Genomic DNA, 11,257 nt, shown 5'->3' on the forward strand with positions numbered 1-11,257 from the left:
AAGCCTCGCGACCGGGGAGACCATTCGTGCATTCCAAAGACTCCCGAAACGTCACCAGTGTTCTTTGTAGGCATGAGAATCACGGCTGAGACTACAGCATTCAGCCCTCTCTCAGCCTCTGTACTTACCAGCCTCAGTATTTTCAGCACCTGGCGCCATTTACATCATGGTCTCGGGGTCGCAAGAGGGTGAATTCACATAAATACCAGGCTCTTCTCCCACCTTTGCTACCAGCATCGCAACATCAAGAAACTCTTCATCAAACCTACTACAAAACAAGCTCTCACGTTTTATTTGCCCCAATTTCTACCTTTAAATTACACCTCAAACCAGTCAAAATGAAGCTTTATGTCATCCTTCTTGCCGGTCTGGCGGCTGCATCTGTCGATGTCGATGCAGAGTCGGCAGCGGCCAGGTGCAAGCCCGCTACGTATAGATGCGACCCTCATCGCAATGGTTGGAACGTGTGCAATACAAGCGGTGAATGGGTTGTATGTGAACTCTTACAATAATGCATTGTCGACATGGCTTGCTAACAGATTCGCCGCAGATTGGAGGCAAGTGCCCGTGGCGAACGGTTTGTTGGTTCGACAGGCGAAATGGATCACCTTACTGCATCCCTCCCGGCGGCAAGGAGGCAAGTGATCTGTAGCATACTCAAGTCGTCTCTGGGGCCAAGATGGACGAGATTGTATCGGGTTGGTTGAGACTCGAGCTATTCAGAGCGAATACTGGAAATGCACGACATGAATTGTATGACATGGCGTATGATTCGTTCCATGGCAATTAACAGATGATACTATTTTAAGCAGTGTGCATAAGCTTTGTTCCAGACGACTCGGTAAATAATTCTATTCTTGTGTGCAGTGTTGTTCATTATTTCTTGCAAACCGCAATGTAAAATCAGTTTCACTGGCTATCAAAGGCCATCATTATGCCGTCGTCAGCCGACGAAATCATACATCATCTTAGAACAGAGTTGAATAACAAGACGAATCTTACAGCTTTGCACTCTCGTCATCAATCTCAATCACAAGCTTTCCGAATTGGCTGCCAGCAGCCATGACGTCAAACAGACCGTTAATCTGGTCGAGGTTGCCCAAGCCGCGGATGCTCTGGCTGACGACGGGCTTAATCTTGTGCTTATTGACAAACTCCACCATGTCTGTAAACTCTTGCCGCGAGCCCATGGTGCTCCCACGCAGGTCAATGTTTGCCAGCACCGCCTTCATCAGCCACTCCATCTTGGGGCCGACCGTCATGCCGTACTGCGCAATGATGCCGCCGTGGCGCAGCACCGACGCCGTCTCGTTGACGACGGATCCGCCCGCACCATCAATGACGGCGTCGAGAAACGGGCGGCCCTTGGGCAGCAGCGTCTTCTTGAGGGTGCTGCCCCAGCGCGGCTCCTTGTAGACGACGCCGCCCTTGGCGCCCATGGCCACGGCCTTGTCAATCTTGGCCTGGTCGCCCGACGTGACGTAGGCGTTGCTGCCCATGGCGACGACGAACTGCAGGACCTGCAGGGCGACGCCGCCGCCGATGCCCGTGATGAGCACGTTCTTGCCGGGGCCGTCGATGCCGGCCTTGGTCACGAGCGCGCGCCAACCCGTAAGCCCGACGAGCGGCAGGGCGGCGGCCTCGACGGGGGATAGGTGCGGCGGCATGAGCTCGACCTCGGCGGCGGGCGCAACGACATAGTCGGCCGCGCAGCCGGCGTCGGTGCCCTGCTGGCTGCCGCAAATGACGAAGCGCGACGGGTCCTCGGGGCCCTGCGGGTCGCGGTCCCAGCCCCGGCTCGGCGTCAGGATGACGGCCTGGTTCAGGAGGCGCGCTGGGTGGGCGACGCCGGACCCGACCTCGACGACGACGCCGCAGCCGTCGGCTAGCAGCGGCTTGGCGGGGTCAATGTTGGGGTAGAGGTGCTGTCGGATAAAGAGGTCGCGGTGGTTGAGGGCGGCGGCGGTCATGCGCACAAGGACGTCGTGAGGGCCGGGCGTGGGCTTGGGGACCTGCTTCACCTGGATGCTGCAAAGGCGACAAGTGATTAGATGACGATGCGCGGAAGATGGGATAGGTGGGTGGGGAGGGGGGGGGGGGGAGGTTGCGTACGGGTAGTAGACTTTGCCGGGCTTGGCGCCTTCGATGTTGACGAGCTGGAGTGAGCGTGGCATGATGACTGCTTCCAATTGACGTTTTTGGGAATGCAGTTTGTCGAAGATGAAGGTAAAGAATCTGGGGTAGGTTTGAACATATATGGATATCAGCTACCAGTATGTAGGCGCTGCGGTGACGGCAGACGTCCGGCCCCACGTCCGCGGGCGGTGGCTACCTCGGCTAGGACGGGGAGATTTACGATCCAATGCCGGGAACGGGGTCAATTAAAGATATGAGTCCGGAGAAATAATGATTGAGGCACTTTCAATTCAGTACGGAATAATGGCATACTTTGATATATATTGCTGGATTATAGTTTAAACAAAACTGGTGTAAAAACCGAAGCTAAATGCAGGCATCGACGGACGAGCGGATGCGTAACGTAGACTGGATAAATAATTCACTGACCGTGAAGTCAATGCTCAGGGCTTACCTAACAAGACTGTCCTACTCTTTAAACAAGTGGACCAGGGAAAATATAATGATATTTCGCAAGAACTAAATCGTGCTCCTTTTCCTCTGCATCCTGTCTGTCTGATAACTTACGGGGGCTTTCATAGTGGATCGATACCCCGGAGCCACTGTAACATCAACCTCGGGGACAAGACGAATTAATCCCCGGAGCTTCTTCTTTTTTTTTTTTCGAATTTCGAAACATCGCCGAAGTTTGGCGACTTTTTTTTACAAATGCCAAGCTGCGTCCTTGCCTCCCAGCGTCTCTCGTGTATCAATCAGATCAATTAGATTTGCCCAACATCGGCGAGGCAAATCTGTTATATCAACGGGACTTTTCACCCACCAGCTTGGCGTCATTTCTCTCCCAATGTCGTGACTGACTCCATCCATCGCTCCTAGTTGACTAACATCCGCTCAACCACCACCGCCTTTCCGCCTTCTCTCCCCATTCCCGCGTCCACACGCCAAAATCATCCCCCTATCTCTTTCCAGTTCTCTGCACAATGGCCACCGTCCTCTCCGGCGCCTCCTTTGGCGCCGCCATGATTGCCGCCGGCTTCTACAACCCCGCCGTCGTCGTCGCCCAGCTTCGCTTCGAAAACTGGCACATGGTGCAAGCCTTTCTCGCCGCCACCGCCTCCAGCATGTACGTACCCCCTCCATCCGCGATCCCCCCATCCTCTCCCAACGTCCCCCAATACTCACAACACACAACCCCTTTCTGTAGCGTCTACTACGCCGTTAGTGACCGCACCGGGTACACCCGCCTCACGCCCCGCGCCTCCGCCCCCGTCGGGCTGCTACCCACCACCTACGACGGCAACATCCTCGGCGGCGCCCTCCTCGGCGCCGGCATGGCCCTCTCGGGAAGCTGTCCCGGTACACTATTCGCGCAAATGGCCGCCGGCGTGCACACCGGCTTCTACGCGCTCGCAGGCGCCGTCGTCGGCGGCGTCCTTTGGACCGGCATCCTCAGCAAGGCCGTAGCGCGGCAACGCGCGCGCGCCGGCCACAACAAGCCCGAAACCGTCACCATTGACCAGTACCTCGGCATCTCCAAGCCCGCCGCCATGCTGCTCTACGAAGCCGGCTTCGCGGCCGTTGTCAGCATCACTTGGCTGTACACCCCGCGCTTTCCGGGGACCAAGATGCCGGGCGCGCTGGGCGGCTTGCTGATTAGCCTGTCGCAGCTGGCGTCGATTGCGACGCGCGGCTCCATGATTGGCATCTCGGGCTCGTTTGGCGAGCTCGGCGGCCTGGTGTGGGCGGCGCTGGCGGGCGAGGATGCGGCGGCGCGGCCCGCGGCGTTTCCCAACGTCCTCTTTGCGGTATCGGCTGGTGCCGGCGCGCTGCTGCTGGCCACGCTGGCCCCGACGCTCGTGGACGCGCCCGTGCTCGAGGTCGCGCCGGCGCAGGCCGTTTTGGGCGGCGCGCTGATGGTGGTGGGCGCGCGCATGGCGGGCGGGTGCACGTCTGGACACGGCATCAGCGGCATCTCGCTGCTGTCCACGTCGAGCCTGATTACGATTGCGACGACGTTTGCGGCTGGCTTTGTTGTTGCGAGTCTTGTATATTAGCTAGATACCCAGGTCAACAGTTTTCTGTTTATAAAAGTGTGGTCCTCGCGTGGGCATCCCCGGAGCTCTACTTTTTGCTGCAGCCCTTTTTGGCCGTGACTTCAATTTCAATCTTCATCTCCTCCTTCATCAGCGCCGCCTGTATCATGGTCGCCGCCGGGCGCACCTCGCCAAACCACCTCTTCAGTACTGGCCACGTCGTGGGGAAGTCGTTGCGGTCGGGCAGGATATAGTGCACGCGGACTACGTCAGCCATGCAGGAGCCGGCGTCTTGTAAGGCCTTGTCAATGTTGAGTAGTGTCTGCTCAGCTTGCTCCACGACGTCGGGGGAAATTTCACCCGTCTCATAATTGTATCTTGGTGACAGCTTTAGCTATACACGTGGTTTTGCAGAAGAATGAAGCGAATTACCCAGTTGTGCCGGACACGACGATCCAGTCGTCGTCGAGGACAACAGCGCGGCAGTAGCCAATCTGGTATTCAAAGGAAGAGCCGCCGCTAATGTTCTGTCGAGGCATGTTTAAATGATGAAAAAATGTTTGGAATCTGATTTGGAGTTGGAAAGATGGCTATACTCATCCCATGTACATGTCAATGTCACTGGCAAGTTGAAGCATGTCGTGAGTCACAAAGTTGAGCTGAGGTGGGGGTAGCAGCTGTCTAGTAGCCATCCTGGCTCAACCGCCAATTGTCTAAAGACATGTGGAATGCACCTCGGACATCGTACATTATGCGTGAAGCGGCAAAGATATAGTACATAGCGCAAGCTTTTCTCTAGCCTATCGTACACGTCCATTCACCATTCCCGACCCTTGTCTTGCATCAGCCACATGTCTCCTCACGATGCCGTCACCTTCTTAACAAGCTCCGCCAGTGACTTTCTGTCCACATCCTTGCCCTCCAGCGCCGTATTCAACCCCTTCATCACATTTCCCATGAGGGTTCTACCCTCCGCGCCCGCCGCCCGCACCTCCCCCACCACCTTATCCACCAGGGCGCGCAGCTCCGCCTCGCCGAGCGTCGCTACGCCGCTGCCCTGCATGTACTCGGCGAGGATGGCCACCTGCGCGGCCTCCTTGTCCACCAGGTCCTGACGGCCCGCGGCCCGCGCCTCGGCCGCCGCGTCCTCGGCGCCCTTGGCAATCTTGCGCATCAGCGCCACCAGCTGCACGTCCGTCTTGATGGGCGACGCCGTCTTGGAGGCGTTGAGGTTGGCGGCCATGATGGCGCGCAGCACAGACAGCCGGTTGGCATCCTTGGCGCGCATCGCCGTCTTGAGGTCGCTCTTGAGCTTTTGCAGCAAGGGGGGTGGCGGCGGCAGGTCGTCGGCCGAGGAAGAGTAGAGGCGGTTGAGAAGGGTGGGTTGTTGGAACCGCGGTCCGGCGCGCAGTGTGATGGGGGCGGTGCGGACGCGCAGAGCCGCAGAGGCAATTCTTGACGACATTGTAAAGGGTTTGAAGCAGTTGTGTGTGCAATTGGGGGTCGACAGGAGGTGTTGTACGAGGTTGAAGATACAAAAGTGCTGGTCGAGAAAAAGTTGTCTGGCCTCCTTGTCACCTGAAGCTCCTGTGGGGCCGTACTACAAAGGCATCTGAGCAGGCCTACAAGTTACAATGATGGCCATTACGTTATTGTCGAGCCATTCTCCAGCACCACTATCAGCAGGACTTTTATAGGCCACTTCATCTAGCTTTTACACGTCTGTTGAACCATGATTACGGCAAAGGACAATGTCCTGCCTTAATTGCTTGCGGGTACACAAAGTCGTTGTTCCTGGGTTCGGTATTTGACCAGACGATGATGTTGCCTGCATTAGTGCCGACCCTCCAATGGGGCATGTTCGGGCTCATATTAGCTTTCTTTCATTATCACAGCGGAATGGCGGGCCGAGTTGCTCTAATATCGGATTAACGCATATGGACAGGACAGCACAAGCAGAACCTCCCATGTTAGACCCTGCGTCATAGAGTGATGCATGCTATAATAGACACAGCCGTCCCAGGTCAGACCCAATTCCCTCTTTCTCGCGGCAAAAACATTTTACACTAATCTAGTACATCAAATCAATTAAATTCCTAGGTTGAACTCGACACCGACATCAATATCGCGCGCTGCAACTCGTTAGTGGTGGATTGATATGCTAAGCAGGCCTCTCTGACTCACCAAGCTTGACAACCTTGGAAAGCTGGACAGACTTCTCAGCAGCGCTCTGGAGATCGTCGATGGAGAAAATCTTCATGCCAGAGTCGTTGATGATCTTGTGGGCCTCCTCGTTCTTGGTGCCTTGGAGACGGGCGATGATGGGAATCTTGAGGTTGAGGGCCTCGGCGGTGTTGATGAGACCGGTGGCGATGTGGTCGCAGCGGACGATACCGCCGAAAATGTTGACAAAGATGGCAGAGACCTTGGGGTCACTGGTGATGAGCTCGAAAGCCTCACGGATGGCCTGGGGCGTGGCACCACCACCGACGTCGAGGAAGTTGGCTGGCTGGCCGCCGTTGAGCTTGATAATGTCCATGGTGGCCATAGCAAGACCAGCACCGTTGACAAGGCAGCCAATGTCGCCGTCGAGCTTGATGAAGTTTAGACCGCTCTTGGCAGCGCGAACCTCATCAGCATCCTCCTGGGTAGGGTCGCGCATCTCAAAGACCTCCTTCTGGCGGAAGTCGGCATTGTCATCGAAGCCAAACTTGGCGTCCATGCACAGGACCTGGTGGTCTGACGTCTCGGAAAGAGGGTTGATCTCGATCTGGGTGGCGTCCTTTTCGCGGAAGATGGTGTAGAGCTTCTGAATAGTCTCCTTGGCATCCTCGACGCACTGGTCGCTGAAGCCGAGCTTGGTGGCGATGCCGCGGGCCATCTCGTCGGTGACGCCCTTGTTGATGTCGACGTAGGTGGTGATGATGGCTTCGGGGTTCTCCTTGGCGACCGTCTCAATGTCCATACCACCCTGGGAGGAGGAGACAATAACGGGTGTCTGGGAGGCACGGTCCATGAGGATGGCGAGGTAGAACTCGCGACGGGCAAACTTGCGCTCGCAAATGTAGACGGCGCTGCAGAGGCGGCCGCCAGCGCCCGTCTGCTTGGTGATGAGCTTGTGGCCAATCATTTGCTGGGCGAACATCTCAGCCTCCTGGGCAGAGTAGATGACGCGAACACCGCCCTTGAGGCCGTTGTCGAAAGTACCCTTGCCACGACCGCCAGCGAGGACCTGGGCCTTGATGACCATGTCCTCGCCGCCAATCTTGTTGGCGACAGCCTTGGCCTCCTCAGCAGTGTGGGCAACAGCACCCTTGGGGACGCCGACACCATACTATTGCCTTGTAAGTTTCATATATTGGGGGCCAAGCGTTCGGTCGTCCGAGGGTTTAAGATTTCTTTACCTTTCTCAGGAGGTCGGCCGAGAGGTACTCGTGAATGCTGAGAGCTCTGCGTTGTTGCGTAGCACCGGGGAGTCTGACAACAGGCGATGCCTGGAGCTGTGGTTGACGATGGTTAGCGGAAGCTCCGGGAAGCTTGCAGCAGGTTAGAAAAAAATAGGGTGAGACTTGATGCGCACCTTGGAGGCTCTGGCGACCGATGCGAGCGCGCGACTGCGGAACATTGTGAGGAGATGGCGGAGGCCAATTGAAGGAAAGATGACAAAGGAAGGGGAAGAAGTCGATCGCGAAAGTCGCGAACGGGAGCTCTGACGAGGGAAAAAGGACGGGAGGATAATGTATGGCGTTTGGATGCAAGCTTAATCAGGAATCGCGATTTCTGGCCACGAGTTTGCGTCCCCGAGTTTCGCCGACTGGTGGACGCGGATAAACGTTGCGCCTGCCTCCACACTGCTAAAATCGCTCTGCCGCGCGTTCCACAACGGGGGCCCGTCATTCACCAGAAATCCAATTTTTATCAAAATTCTTTTCTCAATCTACTTGCTCTTTTCATTATTGTTCCCCTCATTTTTCCCTTTTGCAGATGCCGGGCGAAAGTACGGAAACACCATCATTGAAGAAACGTAAGGCTGTGTCAAACGAGCCATCAACCAATGGTGCAATGGCAACCCAATAACGAATGGGCTCAGCAGTGTTTCTCATGCAACAAACGAGCGTACATTTCGGCGTAGGGCTCGAATTCATTGTCTATAGACCTTCCCTTTCAATAGATCCCTGCGACAAAGCTTAACTTTCTCAAGTACTCACATCACTTAGGCAGCGATTCCCCGCTAGAAGCATGAGGGGTGCATATGGACCCTCATTACCCCAGATTTTCCCTCTCTGTTCATCTTTTTACTGATAATCAACATCAAAGGAGCTGGTGAAGTGCACATGCGAAGATGCTTGTAGACGCTAATCAAGAGAATATTTTAATTCCATTAGTTTCTTTAGCAATCTTTTTACGAACAGATTCAAACAGTTTATAAACCATTTTACTAGACGTTGAATAATATCTTCTTTCGGCGTATGCATTACCTCATCCGTTGACGGCATTCGGGGCAAGTTGTAGCCCTATCGCACCCAATCTGCGACGAGTGCGCTCTACTAGATGGCATGATTAGCGGTCGTCACAGGCCACTTGACGGACCTGAAGCTTTCGGGGGCTACTGCAAGCTGCAGCGGCCACGTTGAGGCAGCATGACAGCTCATGCAAATTTGACCGAGAAAAACCGCATCAATTCGTTCCGGTACTTCGAAAGAATTAACAATAAGCAGCGTTTCGCCGTTTGTCAAGTCACGCCCCAACGTTTGATTGGGCTGCTGGAGCGTACAGAAATCATACCATCCACTCGCAGACCCCCCCTGGCTACGCTCGCTTCGTTTCCCTGATACTTTTGCTACTCCAAGTTAATCAAATTTGCCGCTTGCTTGGAATTTGCTTCTTCATTTCCATCTGAGATTTGCACTCGTCATTCACGCCACTAAACAAAAGCGGAGCATCGCAGCCCTGCAGTTGCGCTTCCCAGAGAGCTAGTGATGGCCTCCTCTACTCCCGTCGTGTACGCGATTTCTCGGCCATCAAAATGTCGGAGAGCAAGCACTCGATGCGCTTAGCTTCTACGCCGTACCACGAACCCGAAATCTTAACCATTCTCATCCAGTCATCGTTCCTGCTTCTCCTCAATGTCGTCAACTTTTTGCTAGACAAGGCTGTTTACTGCGGCCTTTTGGGGCAAGTTTTTATCGGAGTCGCCTGGGGCACGCCGGGCGCGAATTGGATAGGCGCCAATGCCGAAAGTGCCATTGCTCAGTTGGGTTATCTTGGCCTATTGCTTCTGGTCTACGAAGGTCCGTAAATCGCGCTGGTCTTGCGATGCGTGGCGCTGACAGAAGCAGGCGGCTTATCTACATCCCTACCCTCTCTCAAAGCCAACCTTTTCTTGTCCCTCTGGGTAGCGATAACGGGAATAAGCTTGCCCATCGGGCTGTCCTTTGTTTTGCGACATGTAATTGAGGCTTCGCCGCTACAGTGCTTTGCTGCAGGCGCGGCATTGTCCTCGACTAGCCTGGGAACTACCTTTACGGTACTGAGTACCAGCGGCTTGGCACAGTCCAGACTCGGGGTGGTCCTGACGAGTGCTGCAATGATGGACGATGTGATTGGGCTAGTCATGGTACAAGTCATATCGAATTTGGGCCAGGACAGCGGCTCCTTGAATGCGATTATTGTGGTGCGGCCTCTTTTAGTGTCAGTTGGGTTCGCTGTTGTCGCGCCTCTGATCTGTCTGTTTCTTGCCTCGCCTACAACCGCATGCCTCAACAGACGCCGGAGAAGCAACCCACAAGGCAATCTGAACAAGGCTATGAGTTCTCGTCAAACACCATTCGTACTTCATACACTCATACTAATCGGCTACATTACTGCTTCCAGCTATGCCGGTACATCGAATCTGTTCGCTGCGTATATTGCCGGAGCCTCAATCAGTTGGTGGGACTCGGAAGTTGATCATGTACAAGTTGCAAGTGAGCAAGAACCTACCAATGCAGCAGCAGACGCAACGGGCTCGACGAGCTCAGTTATCTCGTCAGCCGACGCCTCCGGCCTTGGCACATATAATAGGGTATATTCCGCGACAGTCGAGACAGTGCTGCGGCCATTCTTCTTCGTGAGTGAAGTGAAGACCTATCATATGTCAATCTCAGCACCAGCTCATTGCTATTAGGCTTCCATTGGATTTTCGATACCAATCACCGAAATGTTTACTGGCGAGATCGTTTGGAAGGGGCTGGTGTATACACTCTTGATGGCGCTTGGAAAGCTATTCTGCGGAGTTTGGCTACTCCGGCTTCCCAGAAAACTCACGCGCGCAGCAAAAATGCCACTTCAGAGACGTGGCAAGAAGGTTTCTAGTTCAAAAGGCAAACTGTCCGGCAAACCCCCCACGGAAACCGCTGGGCCTATGCTCAGCGCTGGAGAAGCAGCTTCTCATGCCAGTGGTCATGACGTCTCCACGGCTAGTCAAGTGCTGTCGCGCACAAATAGATCCAAGCAAGTGTCCAAGGATACCAGACCAGCCGGTGTCAAGCCACGGTCAGTCTATCCTGCCTCCATTCTTGGCTGCGCTATGATGGCCCGAGGAGAGATTGGCTTTCTCATTTCGTCTATTGCCGAGAGCAAGGGGATATTCACCAACAAAGCAGACACGGGTCCTAACTCGAAGATTTTCCTCTGTGTCACTTGGGCCATCATGTTATGCACAGTCATAGGCCCATTGGCTGTTGGGCTGCTTGTCCAACGCATCAAGAAGTTGGAAAGGCAGGTAGAGAAAAGCGGTGGGCAGGTCAAGGGCGACGTGCTCGGTGTTTGGGGTATAACTTAAAGTTAAAAAGCGTATTGTTAGTCCCGTCAGAGACAATACGTACGTATCACGCGTCGATTTAGTTAGTATTAATTGTTTATTCGTTAATAGAAGCTCTTACCTATAGTAACTAATTTCGGTAAAAAAGCTAGGTTAAATATTAATTTAGGCTAATAAAAGGGCTATATTTCTTAGAGAATAATTATTTAAAAGAATATAATAAGTTAAATATCTTAGAAGTAAATTTTTTTTATTATTTATTAAAAGCTTTATAAATTATTATTAC

The 11,257-nt window shown here is 54.2% G+C and overlaps 7 protein-coding genes across 7 annotated transcripts; 3 read left to right on the plus strand and 4 right to left on the minus strand.

Annotated features, from left to right (window-relative positions):
• Positions 1-338: 338 nt before the first annotated feature.
• On the plus strand, positions 339-652 carry BBA_09884 (uncharacterized protein; the record flags this gene model as incomplete). The annotated part of the gene is made up of 2 exons (XM_008604981.1): positions 339-491; positions 551-652. 2 exons carry the CDS (start codon positions 339-341, stop codon positions 650-652), a joined length of 255 nt encoding a protein of 84 aa, XP_008603203.1.
• Positions 653-998: 346 nt separating this feature from the next.
• On the minus strand, positions 999-2,174 carry BBA_09885 (oxidoreductase-like protein; the record flags this gene model as incomplete). The annotated part of the gene is made up of 2 exons (XM_008604982.1): positions 999-2,028; positions 2,113-2,174. 2 exons carry the CDS (start codon positions 2,172-2,174, stop codon positions 999-1,001), a joined length of 1,092 nt encoding a protein of 363 aa, XP_008603204.1.
• Positions 2,175-3,116: 942 nt separating this feature from the next.
• Positions 3,117-4,190, plus strand: BBA_09886 (YeeE/YedE family protein; the record flags this gene model as incomplete). The annotated part of the gene is made up of 2 exons (XM_008604983.1): positions 3,117-3,259; positions 3,341-4,190. 2 exons carry the CDS (start codon positions 3,117-3,119, stop codon positions 4,188-4,190), a joined length of 993 nt encoding a protein of 330 aa, XP_008603205.1.
• Positions 4,191-4,257: 67 nt separating this feature from the next.
• Positions 4,258-4,708, minus strand: BBA_09887 (endoribonuclease L-PSP; the record flags this gene model as incomplete). Its single annotated transcript, XM_008604984.1, has 2 exons — positions 4,258-4,546; positions 4,602-4,708. 2 exons carry the CDS (start codon positions 4,706-4,708, stop codon positions 4,258-4,260), a joined length of 396 nt encoding a protein of 131 aa, XP_008603206.1.
• A 320-nt stretch (positions 4,709-5,028) lies between these two features.
• On the minus strand, positions 5,029-5,634 carry BBA_09888 (GatB/YqeY family protein; the record flags this gene model as incomplete). The annotated part of the gene is made up of 1 exon (XM_008604985.1): positions 5,029-5,634. The coding sequence occupies one exon, from the start codon at positions 5,632-5,634 to the stop codon at positions 5,029-5,031; it is 606 nt and encodes a 201-aa protein (XP_008603207.1).
• Positions 5,635-6,257: 623 nt separating this feature from the next.
• BBA_09889 (putative succinyl-CoA ligase) lies at positions 6,258-7,794 on the minus strand (the record flags this gene model as incomplete). The annotated part of the gene is made up of 4 exons (XM_008604986.1): positions 6,258-6,301; positions 6,354-7,503; positions 7,574-7,669; positions 7,750-7,794. 4 exons carry the CDS (start codon positions 7,792-7,794, stop codon positions 6,258-6,260), a joined length of 1,335 nt encoding a protein of 444 aa, XP_008603208.1.
• Positions 7,795-9,195: 1,401 nt separating this feature from the next.
• On the plus strand, positions 9,196-10,992 carry BBA_09890 (sodium/hydrogen exchanger family protein; the record flags this gene model as incomplete). The annotated part of the gene is made up of 3 exons (XM_008604987.1): positions 9,196-9,460; positions 9,509-10,278; positions 10,336-10,992. 3 exons carry the CDS (start codon positions 9,196-9,198, stop codon positions 10,990-10,992), a joined length of 1,692 nt encoding a protein of 563 aa, XP_008603209.1.
• Positions 10,993-11,257: the final 265 nt, after the last annotated feature.

Source organism: Beauveria bassiana, assembly GCF_000280675.1.
Source record: "Beauveria bassiana ARSEF 2860 unplaced genomic scaffold BBA_S00072, whole genome shotgun sequence".
NCBI classification, from domain to species: Eukaryota; Fungi; Ascomycota; class Sordariomycetes; order Hypocreales; family Cordycipitaceae; genus Beauveria; species Beauveria bassiana.